The following is a 12,343-nucleotide window of genomic DNA, read 5'->3' as shown; positions in this document are numbered from 1 at the left end:
ATAAACAAGACATGCTAGTTATACATTCAAAACTTTATTGCAATAAGTAAAATAAAGAAAACCGTTGTTTAGGGCCAAGCAAAAGAAAATACCGCTACATTGAAATAAGACAAACAAAGACAACCATTCACCTAGAAAACATCACATTTCCCACACCTCCCCTAATCAATCCTCCAGGTCGTCGTCAAGGTCACAGAAGTCGATAGAGGGCCGGGTGTCCTGAGTTTCTTCCTCGTCTGAGTCGCTATAGGAACCTGGAACAGGAAGCAGCGTCATGATCACCTGGAGCCAACAACACCGGCTAGCCTCACAACCGCTCGGCTAACTCACTACCGCCAATATCAAACACGAGGGAGAATGGGTTTAGAAAACGTACTTTCCAGATTGTCCATGTGTTCGTGGAGGGTTCTCGCCAGGTTGAAAAACTGAGCGAGAGGGGAGAATAGTTTCAGAACAAGGACCCCTGCCACACTGGGTATCAAACATGTCTGGTTGCATTTCAACCAGTGTGATTGAATAGTTCTTTGGCCCCATTTCTGAGGGACATGAATGTAGGCAACAAACTCAGATTACCAAATAATCCTATTGCTACTAGATTTGATCAAAAGGAGTCATGTCTACAGTATTAGTATGTGGCTGTTCAGGCCGGTGTCCTTGTGTACAGATGGTGTCTACATGCATTACCCAGCTTCAGGGGTAAAGCATTAGAGACAGAATAAAGAGGTTGCAGGTTCAAATCCCCCTAAACAAACAGTTGTGTGATGGAGGCGGTTCTCCTACCCCTGCATCATTGGCTGCTCCCAGAACATCAGAGAACCTCTGCTCACACAGGTGTAGGAGAACCACCAGGTACAGCCCACAGGAGATGAACTCATACTCTGACTGGAGGGGGGGAGGGGGGGGGGGTGGTGGAGAAAGGACACGAGAGAGAGGGAGTTCAGACAATGTGATAGTAGTTTTAGGCGTGTGTGTGGTGTGTGTAGCAGGCCTACCCTGCCGTGGGTCCTGTACAGCTCGTTGACGTCAAAGTTCTCAATGTTGAGTTGCAGCTTCTTCTTGCACAGCTCACAAGTGGTGATGGCTTCCAGATCACTTCCTGTTCCAGGACACACCACAACACCAATCACCTGCTGAGCCCATCAACCCTAGACGTGGTCCCTTCCTACATGCACCGTTTGTCAACTTCAAGGTAATAAAACAAACATCTAATGTAGCTGAACAATGTGGGATTGGCATCCCGAGGGTGGGCCTGCGCCCAGGTACCGGAGCTGATCTTGGAGCGGAGCCACTGCTTGATGCAGTCCTGGTGGACGAACTGCAGACTGCCTGTGCAGCGGCACGGCACCATCAGGGGGTTGGCCGGAGACTCTTCCCTCATCTGGCAGATCCGACACAGATCCCCCTCCTCCTCGTCACTGTCCTCCAGTAGCAGGCTGGGAGGGGAGAAAATTAACGATTGAAAGAGTCACCTGAGATTTTCCTATAAATGGATAAATGTGACTAATTGAGGATGGGGGGTGTTAAACTTTAGATTCACACCCATCAAACCCCATCAGATCAGAGATCCTTCACCTCTCCTGGATCTTGCGCAGTTTCTCTGGATCTCTGGAAGGGGCGGGCTTGTCCTTCTCCTGGCCCTCTGGTTGGCTCCTGGCCATGCCCATCATGTCAATGGCCATCATACCTCGCAGGGTGAGCGGGCTGCTCATGACCCGGGCCAGTCGCTGGCTCCTCCCCGCCACCCTCAACTCCTCCTGCAGGGCGGCGCTAGCAGCCCTCACCCCCGCGGCACCCTCACCATCGTCCTCATCTTCCTCCTGTGGGTTGGGCTCGGGCTCGTTCCGTCTCCTGGTTGGATACTGGGAGCCTCGGAGGCCCTCCTCCGAACTGCTGCTGGCCAATAGGGCGCTCTCGTCGCGCCCCTCCCTCCTGTGGCGGGAGAAGAGAGGAGTGCAGCGCGAACGGAGCCAGGAGGGGGCCCCAGGGCCTTCGCTGCCCGAGCGCCAGGCCTCCTGACTGGGCTGGCTCGGTCCTCCACGGGGCGGCTCTCTCTCCTGGGCGGGGGAGAGGCCCTGGCAGCTACGCCGGAGGAAGGCAAAGGCCTGAGCTGTATCCGTGGAGGAAGAGGAGGAGTGGGGGAGGGATGGGGGTGCGGGGGGAGGAGAGGAAGGGAGGAGTGGGGGGGCAGGGGGAGGAGAGGAGGGGAGGGGAGGGGGGGCGGGGTCCTGGCTGGAGCGCCGGGAGAAGAGGCGGGAGAGAAGGCGGCGGGTGGAACGACGGCCGTCAGAGTCTCCACCCTCAGGGGCCGGGCGGGGGGCCGGGGGGCTGGAGGCCGGGGGAGGGGGGCTGGAGGCCAGGGAATACCAGTAGGAGGAGGAGGAGGAGGGCTGGGAGGAGGAGGAGACAGCCGGAGTGGGGGGGTGCTCCTCTTTGACCTGCTGCAGGGAGGGGCGAAGGGTGGAGGAGGAGGAGGAGGAGGAGGAAGAAGAGGTGGAGGAGGTGGAGGAGAGGGCGCGGGCAGGGGGGCGGGGGTCCCGGGCCGGGGGGGGCGGCTGGTAGGCCGAGGAGAGGTGGCGACTGAGGGAGGAGCCCTCGCGGACCGAGGAGGAGGTGGAGTAGAGGGGCTCTTTGGGCCGGGCACCCTGGGCATAGCTGGAGGAGAGGCGGTCTGGACGATCTGAAACGAGAGAGGAGAGTGAGGATGTCTGCTGTTCAGACAGGACGTCCTCACACTGCGTTCTGCTGGCTTTGGAGCAAAGTGACCTGAGGATAGTGGATATTAAGTAGAGCCAGAGATCAAGGGTGTGGTGCGTGGTGGAGGCCTACACAGAGAGGAGCCCAGCCCCAGGCTGCTACTCCTGTAGCTGGTCTCCTTCAGGCCTCCGTCAGCCCTCTGCTCCCGCTCCCGCTCCCTCCACGAGCGCAGTGCCTCCGAGGAGGAGGAGGAGGACGAGGTGTGGGACAAAGGCCGGTATGTTCTCCAGGAGGAATCTAAACACAAGGTGGCAGTTTGTTATTCACCTGTGTGGTGGAAAAGACAAGTTGGGGGGTAAAAGAAATCAGTGGAGTGAGTAAACAAGGCTTTTAATGTCATATTCTATGACATTAAACAGCAGCATTCAAAACATGAAGACTGATTCTACTGACTGCTGGTGAGGGTGGAGGTGTACCTGAGGTGCTGTTAAGGGTGGAGGTGGAGCTGTAGGAGGAGCTGCTCAGAGAGGAGGAGCTGCTCAGAGAGGAGGAAGGGGTTCTGGTGTACGATGATGTCCGGTTCATGTAGGACAGCTTGGCTCTCTTGGTGTCTCCATCGTCTGCGGAGCCGACCAGGCCAGAGTACGTGCCCAGCCTCCGCTCGGACTCCGTCTGCAGGGCGGACAGAGTCACGTGCTGCTCCACCAAACTCAACCACAGGAACTGATCTTTGTTTAAGTGTTTCACTTGTGTTCCTCCCCTCAGACCAGGAGGTCAGTCAGTACCCACCAGCCTGCTCCGGCTGGACAGGGAGCTCTGGGACCAGGGGGCGTCACGCGCCGTGGAGGGGGTCTTCCAGGAGGGACGGACATCAGATGGGGTGTAGTCTCGAGACGGGAGCTGAAGCCAGGAGCTCTGGTGGGGGGGGGGACAGGAGGAGTGAGAGAGACGGTCATGTGATCTATCCAGGCAGTGCGTGTGTGCGTGTGTGCGTGTGTGTGTGTGTGTGTGTGTGTGTGTGTACACCCCATGCAGACAGGTCAGTGACGTCACGCTGCAGAGAGAACATGCTGGAGTCTGCTCAGGAGTTCCAGGTCTGTTTACCACACGTGCCACCGACATCACAGCCTGTTTGTTTTCCCCTCCTGGAGACCCAAGCTGAGCGCTGGCGGGCCAGAGGTAACCCTATCTGAGGACCGTCTTTGACGAGCAGGCTGATACCAGCCCCCGGCTGCTCTCCCAGGAATGGGCCCGGCCTATAAAAAGACCCGCGAGGGAGGCGAGCGTCGCACTGGGGCCCAACAGAGGGGTCCCGTCAGGGGAGAACTCACTAGAACGACCTGGAATCTTAAACAACAGTTGTTGTTTTCTGTTGTTGGTGTTCCTAACCTTGCATGCCATCGACAGCAGCCAGGACTTCAGATACTGCTTCCGCTGGCGGTGTACGACACTTAAGTAAACACGCGTTCTAAACAAAATACTTGGTACTTGTATCGGTCTTCAAAAGTACAGATCATTGCACCTAAATAAAAGCTCAATTAAAAACGAAAGCCTCGTTTAGGTTGAAGGTGCTTCCTCACCTTGTAGTCTGCATCTAGTTTGAGGTTTTTGGCGTGGGTGTAGCTGTCTCTGCTGGGGATGCTGCTGCTCCCATACAGCCTGCTGGGCCTCAGCGCGGAAGACGAGGACGAGGAGGAGGAGGAAGACGGCGAGTAGGAAGACGAGCTGGACACAGTGAAGGGAAGTCTACGAGGCTTGGAATCCATCACTGATCCAACTGCTGAACCAACAACAGTAAGGGAGAGAGAATCTTACTACCAAAAAGTACATTAATGACTTCCAATTAGGCACATGACACATTCAGGCAGTCCTGACTAAGTCCTGCATGTGTCACTGATGTCGCCTTTAAACCAGCTTCAGAATGTGACTCCTTACATTTAGTCATTTAGCAGACGCTCTTATCCAGAGCGACTTACAGTAAGTACAGGGACATTCCCCCAAGGCAAGTAGGGTGAAGTGCCTTGCCCAAGGACACAACGTCAGTTGGCATGACCGGGAATCGAACTGGCAACCTTCGGATTACTAGCCCGATTCCCTCACCGCTCAGCCAACTGACTCAATTCACCTACAGCTGATACCAGGAAGACACCAGAGCCAGGTGAGATGTGATGGCGTTGGCAGTCATGGCAGGAGTGCTGAGGTAGCAGATAGCAGCGTGTTTATACACAGTCAGAACAGTAAGTCACATGCATGTCCTTGGAACCGGATTGGAGAAGTTGATTGTGACATTTCCAGAGAGAGAGAGAGAGAGAGAGAGAGAGAGGGGGGGGGGGGGGGACACTGGACATGAGACAGCTACAGCAACATAATTTATTAACGCTACATTCCTGTGCGAGGCAGGACCACAGAGGCACCATGCAGGAGGCAGGGAGAGGCAGGGAGAGACGAGTCTCTCCTCTTATAAAGTCTGCCCCACCCAGATCCTGCTCAGGAAAACAAGCAAAGTTTCATTAGCTTGCTTGTGTTTTCCTTGCTAGTGGCTCAGTCTGATAGACGACCTAGTTAGGGGCCAAGGTGCTCTGCTTTAAATAGTAATGCTGCCCACAACTGCCCTAAAATAGACCATTGCCGTTGTGAGCAAGGGGCACGAGCAGGGCTGAACTCAACGTTATAAAACCTAGGCGATGCTAAACTTGGTCAAACCGTTAAGGCTGGCGAATCACAGTGCACCTGCACAAACCAGGTCTGCCAACAGTGTAGCTGGCGACTCCAAACCTTAAAGTTGCCAGCTCAGCTACAACACTCAGACTTAGCTGTAAACAGCATTGATCAGAGTTGCAGCTGGTTGCTGAAGACTTAAGTTTTACTTTTCTCCTTGGAACCTGTCATCCTTAGTAAAAATCCACAACCCCTTATATATACATATACACACACACACACACACACAAGTCATGTTGAAAGGTAATTGGCACGTTATCTACTGAGGAAAACTTTGAATCCTTTAAACGAAAACATAACAAGGCCTTTCAGCAAGGCCTTGCAATGTCACCTCAGAAAGGATCTGACCAATGCCTGTTTTCACTACAACGTGTTTTTACGAAATTTGCGGTGAGTTGCAAGCTAATGCAATCCCCATGTACGACTGCGTTTGACTCTGTACAGCACTTGGCCTAAAAGACGCCCAACCTACATGGACAACTCCGTAAAAAATGTCCTGTACTAGCGATAACGTGGCTGTGTAGTGTCCTGTTGACAAGACCTAGCCCCAAAGCGTCGTTTATTATCAGTAATCCAAGTGACAACAAAATCAATGTCTATGTTCCAGTGTGATTATAGGAGAACAACTAGATAGACAAGTTACACAAACAGGAAGTATCTGGCTGCAGTAAGCTGTTATCTGCTCTGCCGTGGCCCTCAACGCAATGTTACAAAGCTAGTTAGCCAGCAAAAACGACTAAACTGAATAACACTTCCAGACATAGCCCTACAAATAAACATACTATTGTAGTCGAACGACATGTAGCTAGATTATTCTAATTTAAGCACGCCTAAAATTAGGTTAGCGAAAACAGAGGCAGCCCGTGTACATGTCTTTATGTTGACAGCAGCCTTGCAGTTTGCTACAATGTCACTGTTCTAGCAAAGAACCTTGCGCGATGCAAAAAAAGAAATCGTGCAAGGTGTCAAGTAAATTCGACGTGTAAATCTATGTTTGCAGTCTAGTTAGGTCGAAATTCTGAACACAGTATGATGCCTAAATATGTCATCATGAACACAAGCTCACCTTTACTTCCACGATTCTGCATTGAAATTTTACAACGATGGCGTCTGTGTGTTTATATAGAGCACTGAAGATCCGCCTCTTCCACTCCTGCTGTACGGACCCGGAAACTATGTATTTCTGGCTGTTTTGTAAATATTGCAAAATAGCGTTTAAAGTACAACAAAAATGTACACTCTAAACTTAACAATAAGGTTAGATCTTTGATTTGGCGCTCATCTGAGAATGTTATTTTGATGTTAAGTAGTCTTCAGCATGTCCATAATCGAATTAAAACTGACGAATCCAGGTAACGACATCGCGTGTCTTATAGTCTTCTTAACCTTAGGCCGACATAGCACCTGGCTTGCAAAACGTTGTGATAAAAAATCTAAATGCAACTGTGTTGAAGACTTTGGCACAATTATTTCTTATGACTTCAATGTTTACTTAATGATCATGATAGTAGACCAATTACACTTTTTTGTTTAACTCGTTATTGTAACCAATAAACAACGCACTTCAACTTTATGTAGGCTAGTATTTACATCTGTATTTATGATTCGGCCTTTTTTATTAATATAAAATCGTCCCTGTCAGTGTATCAGTCATTTTCGCCACGCATGACGGGACTATTCTCGCTGTCCCTGACAGAAGGCCATGTGACAACAATGGAACCAGACACCAAAAGGAAATACGTAAAAAGCAAGAGTTATTGGCATGTGCTCTAGCCAATAACATTTGTGTTAGCCACCTTGAACCCGCCTCTTGCATATGGACCAGTGGAGGTTGATCAGTTAACAGGCTTATTGGCGATTTAATATAAGATGTTGAGAAAATGTATGTGTAGATGATGATAATCGTGATGAAGAAGAGGATGACATGGTGTTAAAGATGATTTGGTGATTTGGATCACCAAGAAAAATACTGTACTCAAAAGTCTCAAAAGTACAAAAAAAAACAGTGTATCAATAATGCTTTCAGAAATAATACAAATTAAAACACAATAACTTAAAGACTACATTAATGTGAACAATTAAATGAGACCAATGTGCCCAAAACCGGAAAAAACAATTATTTATTGCATTTTCCGTTTGTTCATAGATATGTTCACTAGAGGGCGCGAGGTAGTAGCCTACCTCACACTTTGCACAAGCACTTTGGAAAACAGATTGTGCTCTTCCATTATTTGCATTCTGGAGCTTCATGTTTGTGTTGGCAGAGAGGTAATTAAAGCCATTGCCAACAGCACTAATTAGATTAATTGTAATCATTGATATAAAAGTATTTTTTGACCCTGTAATGACAGTAAATCCTATATAAAGTAACAAGAGGACGGATATTAGCTTCCTACGCTTTCATGCTTAATATTTGTTTTCTGTATTCATATGAGCCGCTTTTTCTTCCATCACGGTAAATAAAAAGAATCTTGGCAGTATTTCAGCCAATTCTGCATATTTGAACACAACAAATTAACAAGTCATCACTTTTTGGCACATTGACAATTTTAAAGTGTGATACCTTTTCGTAGCCTCATAATACCAATATCACTTTATATTAATGAAATGTATAAAGCTGTGTAGTGCGATCTCATGATTTTAACGCATTAGGCCTACTATGCGGTTCAGAAATCACTTTGGTCTCGAAGGGTGAACATAGGTGTAGAACAACAACTGAATATGTAATCTACAGTGCAAGGTCAACAAGATACTCATCGCGCTTCCTCAACACAGCTCATACATGGGTTGGCTGAGACAGGCCTTATTAACCCCATGGACATAGTGGGGCCGCAGTCAGGCGTATATCCAGCGAAGGCGAACGAGAGGTGAAGGAGAGAGTGTGTTGTGCCACTGATTAATTGCTGACAAAAAGGACACCTCGTGACCTGGGAAGCGTCGCATAGGAGCGATGCCCGGTGTATCATTCTCTGTGTGGCTTCTCTGGAGATTGAAATGTTCTGGAGACACGATAACCTGAGACAGTGTGATTGTTGAACGACAAGTGAAACTGTTCATTCTGTCGGGCACGATGTGGACGTTTCTCTTCACTGGATCCATCACTAATGAAAAGTAGTCTAAAACCATTACAGGTCTCGGAGGCCAATGTCTCTATTCACTTCACTCTCCTCCCCCAATTGTGCTGATTGGACAACAAAGGAGCATTCCTGAGAACTGCTTCTCAGAATGTTTAACAGGGAACAGGGAATGACATTGTCCATCAGGGGGTACCATCTCTTTCAAAATAGAAATCTTGTCTACACGAAGACGTCAAGATGGAGTTTTCCAGCTCGCGTGTGAACCCGTAGTCTGTGAATGAACGGCCGAGCTAGTTCCACCTCGAGCATGAGGAAACGTGTCGTGTTAGCAACTGTAAACAACTGTGCTTGTGACTTTAAAAGTGGGCTTTGTATCGAGCTTGGCGATGGAAAGAGTTCTAAAGACACTCAACGGTTTCCAAGAATGTCTGGATTTCTCCAGCTATGTGTAATCACAAAGGAATGCCCTGGGACATTTCTGCTTTTCCTCTTCCACAGTCCCGTATTTTCCCACGGTTTCTCTGGGACCCGAAAATACTATTTCCCTTCTCAGTTCCCAAAGACACATGAATATACTACAAAGGTTAATTTATCAGTGGAGAGGACAATACCGTGGCAGTCTCCAGCACACAGAACGGATGCCTCAAGTCTAACCTTGGAGGAAGGAGCAAAAAGAAAAAAGGAATTCTAGGAGAATTTTTTTATTTCCTGGTTTGAAACCGGTGTGATTCACATGAGTGGAATTCTTGAAACACTATCCTTGAGGATACAGGAAATGAAATGATGTTACTTGTGATTTGGGCAAAGTAGTTTGAGCAGCTTACTTGAATTCCCAGATATTCTATTGGAACAGAGAGAGATAATGCCTTAAAATTAAATTGTTTAATAAGACCAACCGTGTCACCTTGCTGCAGCAAACTTTAACAGGCCTGCTTCAGACACACAGATCAGTCAGGAACATTTCTGAACCACAGACACGTGTTAACACTTGGGACCACATGTTGAAGGGGCACAGTCCAGAACACAGAGGTCGTCTGCATGTGTCAACTGTGTTTCAGTTCACCAGAACCATATTTGATTCCTTGTTTTTGCTTGCTTGCTTGAAGCCAATCCTTCACCAAGAATGTAGATAAACACCTGAGGAGATCTGCTAAATCACGATTGTCGGTGCTGTATTCTACAACTTTTCACTTTCAGCCGTTGTATCTTTAGGACCTTGTATCTTGTCAGGTGAAATCTCACCAGAGGCACTTGTGAAACATTAGCTCTCCACCTCTAATCAAGTTTGAGTCAGTGTGAGCCTCCAAGCTGAAACGTTTGTTTGTGTTCGTTTTCCTGAAACCCATATGCCCTCTTCTCCTGACATCTGCCTCTCCCACTCAGACCCTCCCTGCTCCTCTTTGTTCACTAGAGCTCGCAGGAAAAAGGAGAGCGTACATTTCGAGAGCGGTGATGTCACCGTGGTGATCATTACTGGGTGCTGTGGTGGCCTATTTCTGACCAAGCATCACAGAGGGTCGTCTAGAACGCTTCAGCTCTGCCTCTGGAAGCAGCGACCTGCCACTTTTAATTAAAACAGGCCCAATTTGCACAAGCACTAAGACAGGCTGACACAAAAGACCGTGTAACACTGCTTTAGAAACAATGACAAAAGCTCTCACAGTTGAGGGAGACTTGTGGATTCACCAGCCGTGAATTATGTGTCATTTTAGATCAAGAAGGGGAGCTGTCAAAAAGGCAGAAAAACGACCATCATTGAGGAGAGCACTGAATTCTAACTGCACAGATGTATTGTACTAAAGATGTCTTAAACTGAGGTGCTGTACTGTTTGAATAATTGAAATAGATGTCATGGCTGTGCTGTATTTATTCTACAAGAGTTTGGCCCCCACACACCGGAAACACTTTACATAACAAAAGACAGCCTTTGTCCTAAAGAATGCCCTAAGCCAATTTTAATGTTATCAACTTGTGTCGATGTCGTCCTGTGTGCTTGGCGGCATAGTGGTGACTACCTGAAGGAGAGAAATGCTTCAGGCAAACACTTTTCTTGGAGACAAAAAATTGTTTAAAACCTTATGAAGCGACCATCAAATTAAATTAACCTAACATATGTGGGCAGGCACTGAAAGTGAAAGCCAATCTTGGAAGAATGTATTTGCAGTTTAAAGACCCCCCTAACCATCCGGTGACATATTACTATGTGTTTTATCTGCCAAGATCCAGAACTCTAGTTGTCCTCATAGATTTAGTTTCACTATCCCTCTCAGAGTAGTCAATCCATACTCAGCCAGCTCTCTCTCCAATTCAATCTTGCTAATGTCGCCTCAATGGACAAGTCCCTCTTCCCTCAGTGAGAAAAATGCACATGCGAGCATTGGCCAACAATTATTATCCCCCAGTTGTCTTCTTAACATGCTAAGTGCATGTCATATGGACAATAGCCTGTGATCTGCATCAGTTAGTATAGACAGTCTTGTACACACATCTGTCTTTCTTGGCCAGTCTGTCAGGAACTGACAAATGGGGGGTCTTCTGCTGTGCTGTTTGATCTGGGTAAAGATGTGTTTGTCTGTTTTGTCTTTTTGGACGCTTGTCTCAGTGGAGGTCATGGTGACGAGCTGTGATCTCATCCTCTGAGGAGGTGTTTCACTCTCCGCTTAGGGTCGGGCTTCTCCACTTTCCCGGCTTGCCAATTTAATGACTCTGCTTTCCCAGAAAAAGAAGCACGACAATATGTTTTCTTGCTCCTCTCCCTTTTCCCTCTTTCTTGTACTCAAACACACACACACACACACACACACACACACACACACTAGCATTATCTATCGCCGAGTCTCTTTCTTTCTCTCTCTCTTGCTCTATCTTTCTGCCTGTGTCTTTGAGTGTCTCATCAGTGAATCATTCACTACAACTCTGCTACCATGATTACATGATTTCTCCTTTCTGGCTATTACATCATGCAACAAACAGCTTCACTTCTCTGTCCATCTTGCTTGCATTAACACTCACGTGGAAAAAGAGTATACTTAAATATAATTTAAATGTTTTAAATGAGAGCTTAATACATCTTCATTTGTCATTTTCTACACAAATGAAAGTCCACTTAACTGCTTTTGTAAATTCACATGCTTACACTTTGTAAGGATGCTTATATTATGATTATTTTTTCTCTTGGGCTTACCCTTCACAGGAAGAAACTACAATAGTAATTCCTTCCATGAAGCAGCAGTTAACTACTGTATTATTCTGACTACTGCATGTTTGCATCATGACCAAACTCACTTTATATATTCTCCACAGGCATTGTGACGGACGACTAAAAAGTGCTTGCCGGGTCCAAAAACACTTAAGGTACAAAGGCATCTCTCCTCATCCCCTGACCCGCCTCCTGTAGATGGCCTTGCGCTGAGGTCAAAGGTCGATACATTCTTCACTGTCACAATGAATTCCCATGAGCCACTTAGGCTAGCTCCACTCCTGTGGGCCATTCAGGAACAGGGGAGGGGGAACAGTGGCAGCCATATTTATTACACATTTCTTTCAGCCAGGGATGGATGACAGTGATCAATAGCTATGTTCATCTTGGCTTAATTGCGGAGTGTCAAGACATCTAAATGTATTGGTTATAGTAATGTAGCACACATAGTGTGCTATAATTGTAGGCAATTGGTCCCTGGTGTTAGAATTGTAGGCAGTTCAATTAATTGACTTTGTGAATCGTTGCTCAGAGTATCCGTCCTATCTTATCCCGTGTAATTTTGTAAAGATGACATGAGACATGCGTCAGATGAAGATTTGTACATAATAGCTTAATGTCATCATTTCACAAAGATAATCACAGAATGACCAAA

The 12,343-nt window shown here is 47.5% G+C and overlaps 1 protein-coding gene across 4 annotated transcripts; it reads right to left on the bottom strand.

The window, feature by feature from the left end:
- Nucleotides 1-15: 15 nt before the first annotated feature.
- On the bottom strand, nucleotides 16-6,497 carry marchf7 (membrane-associated ring finger (C3HC4) 7). 4 transcript variants are annotated; one of them, XM_067259939.1, is made up of 12 exons: nucleotides 6,479-6,497; nucleotides 4,378-4,474; nucleotides 4,275-4,338; nucleotides 3,484-3,609; nucleotides 3,171-3,366; nucleotides 2,827-2,991; nucleotides 1,573-2,677; nucleotides 1,264-1,433; nucleotides 993-1,096; nucleotides 781-882; nucleotides 377-425; nucleotides 16-254 (listed from the first exon to the last, which is right to left on the bottom strand). In XM_067259939.1, exons 2-12 carry the CDS (start codon nucleotides 4,458-4,460, stop codon nucleotides 166-168), a joined length of 2,253 nt encoding a protein of 750 aa, XP_067116040.1. In that variant the 5' UTR covers nucleotides 4,461-4,474; nucleotides 6,479-6,497; the 3' UTR covers nucleotides 16-165. The 4 variants fall into 4 exon arrangements, with proteins under 4 accessions (XP_067116040.1, XP_067116041.1, XP_067116038.1 ...); XM_067259940.1 differs by having other exon boundaries at nucleotides 4,378-4,471; nucleotides 6,479-6,496; XM_067259937.1 differs by lacking the exon at nucleotides 6,479-6,497 and adding an exon at nucleotides 4,824-4,887 and having other exon boundaries at nucleotides 4,275-4,474.
- Nucleotides 6,498-12,343: the final 5,846 nt, after the last annotated feature.

The sequence above is a fragment of the Osmerus mordax genome, chromosome 22, assembly GCF_038355195.1.
Source record: "Osmerus mordax isolate fOsmMor3 chromosome 22, fOsmMor3.pri, whole genome shotgun sequence".
Classification (NCBI taxonomy): Eukaryota; Metazoa; Chordata; class Actinopteri; order Osmeriformes; family Osmeridae; genus Osmerus; species Osmerus mordax.
This window is presented reverse-complemented; position numbering and strand designations above follow the sequence as displayed.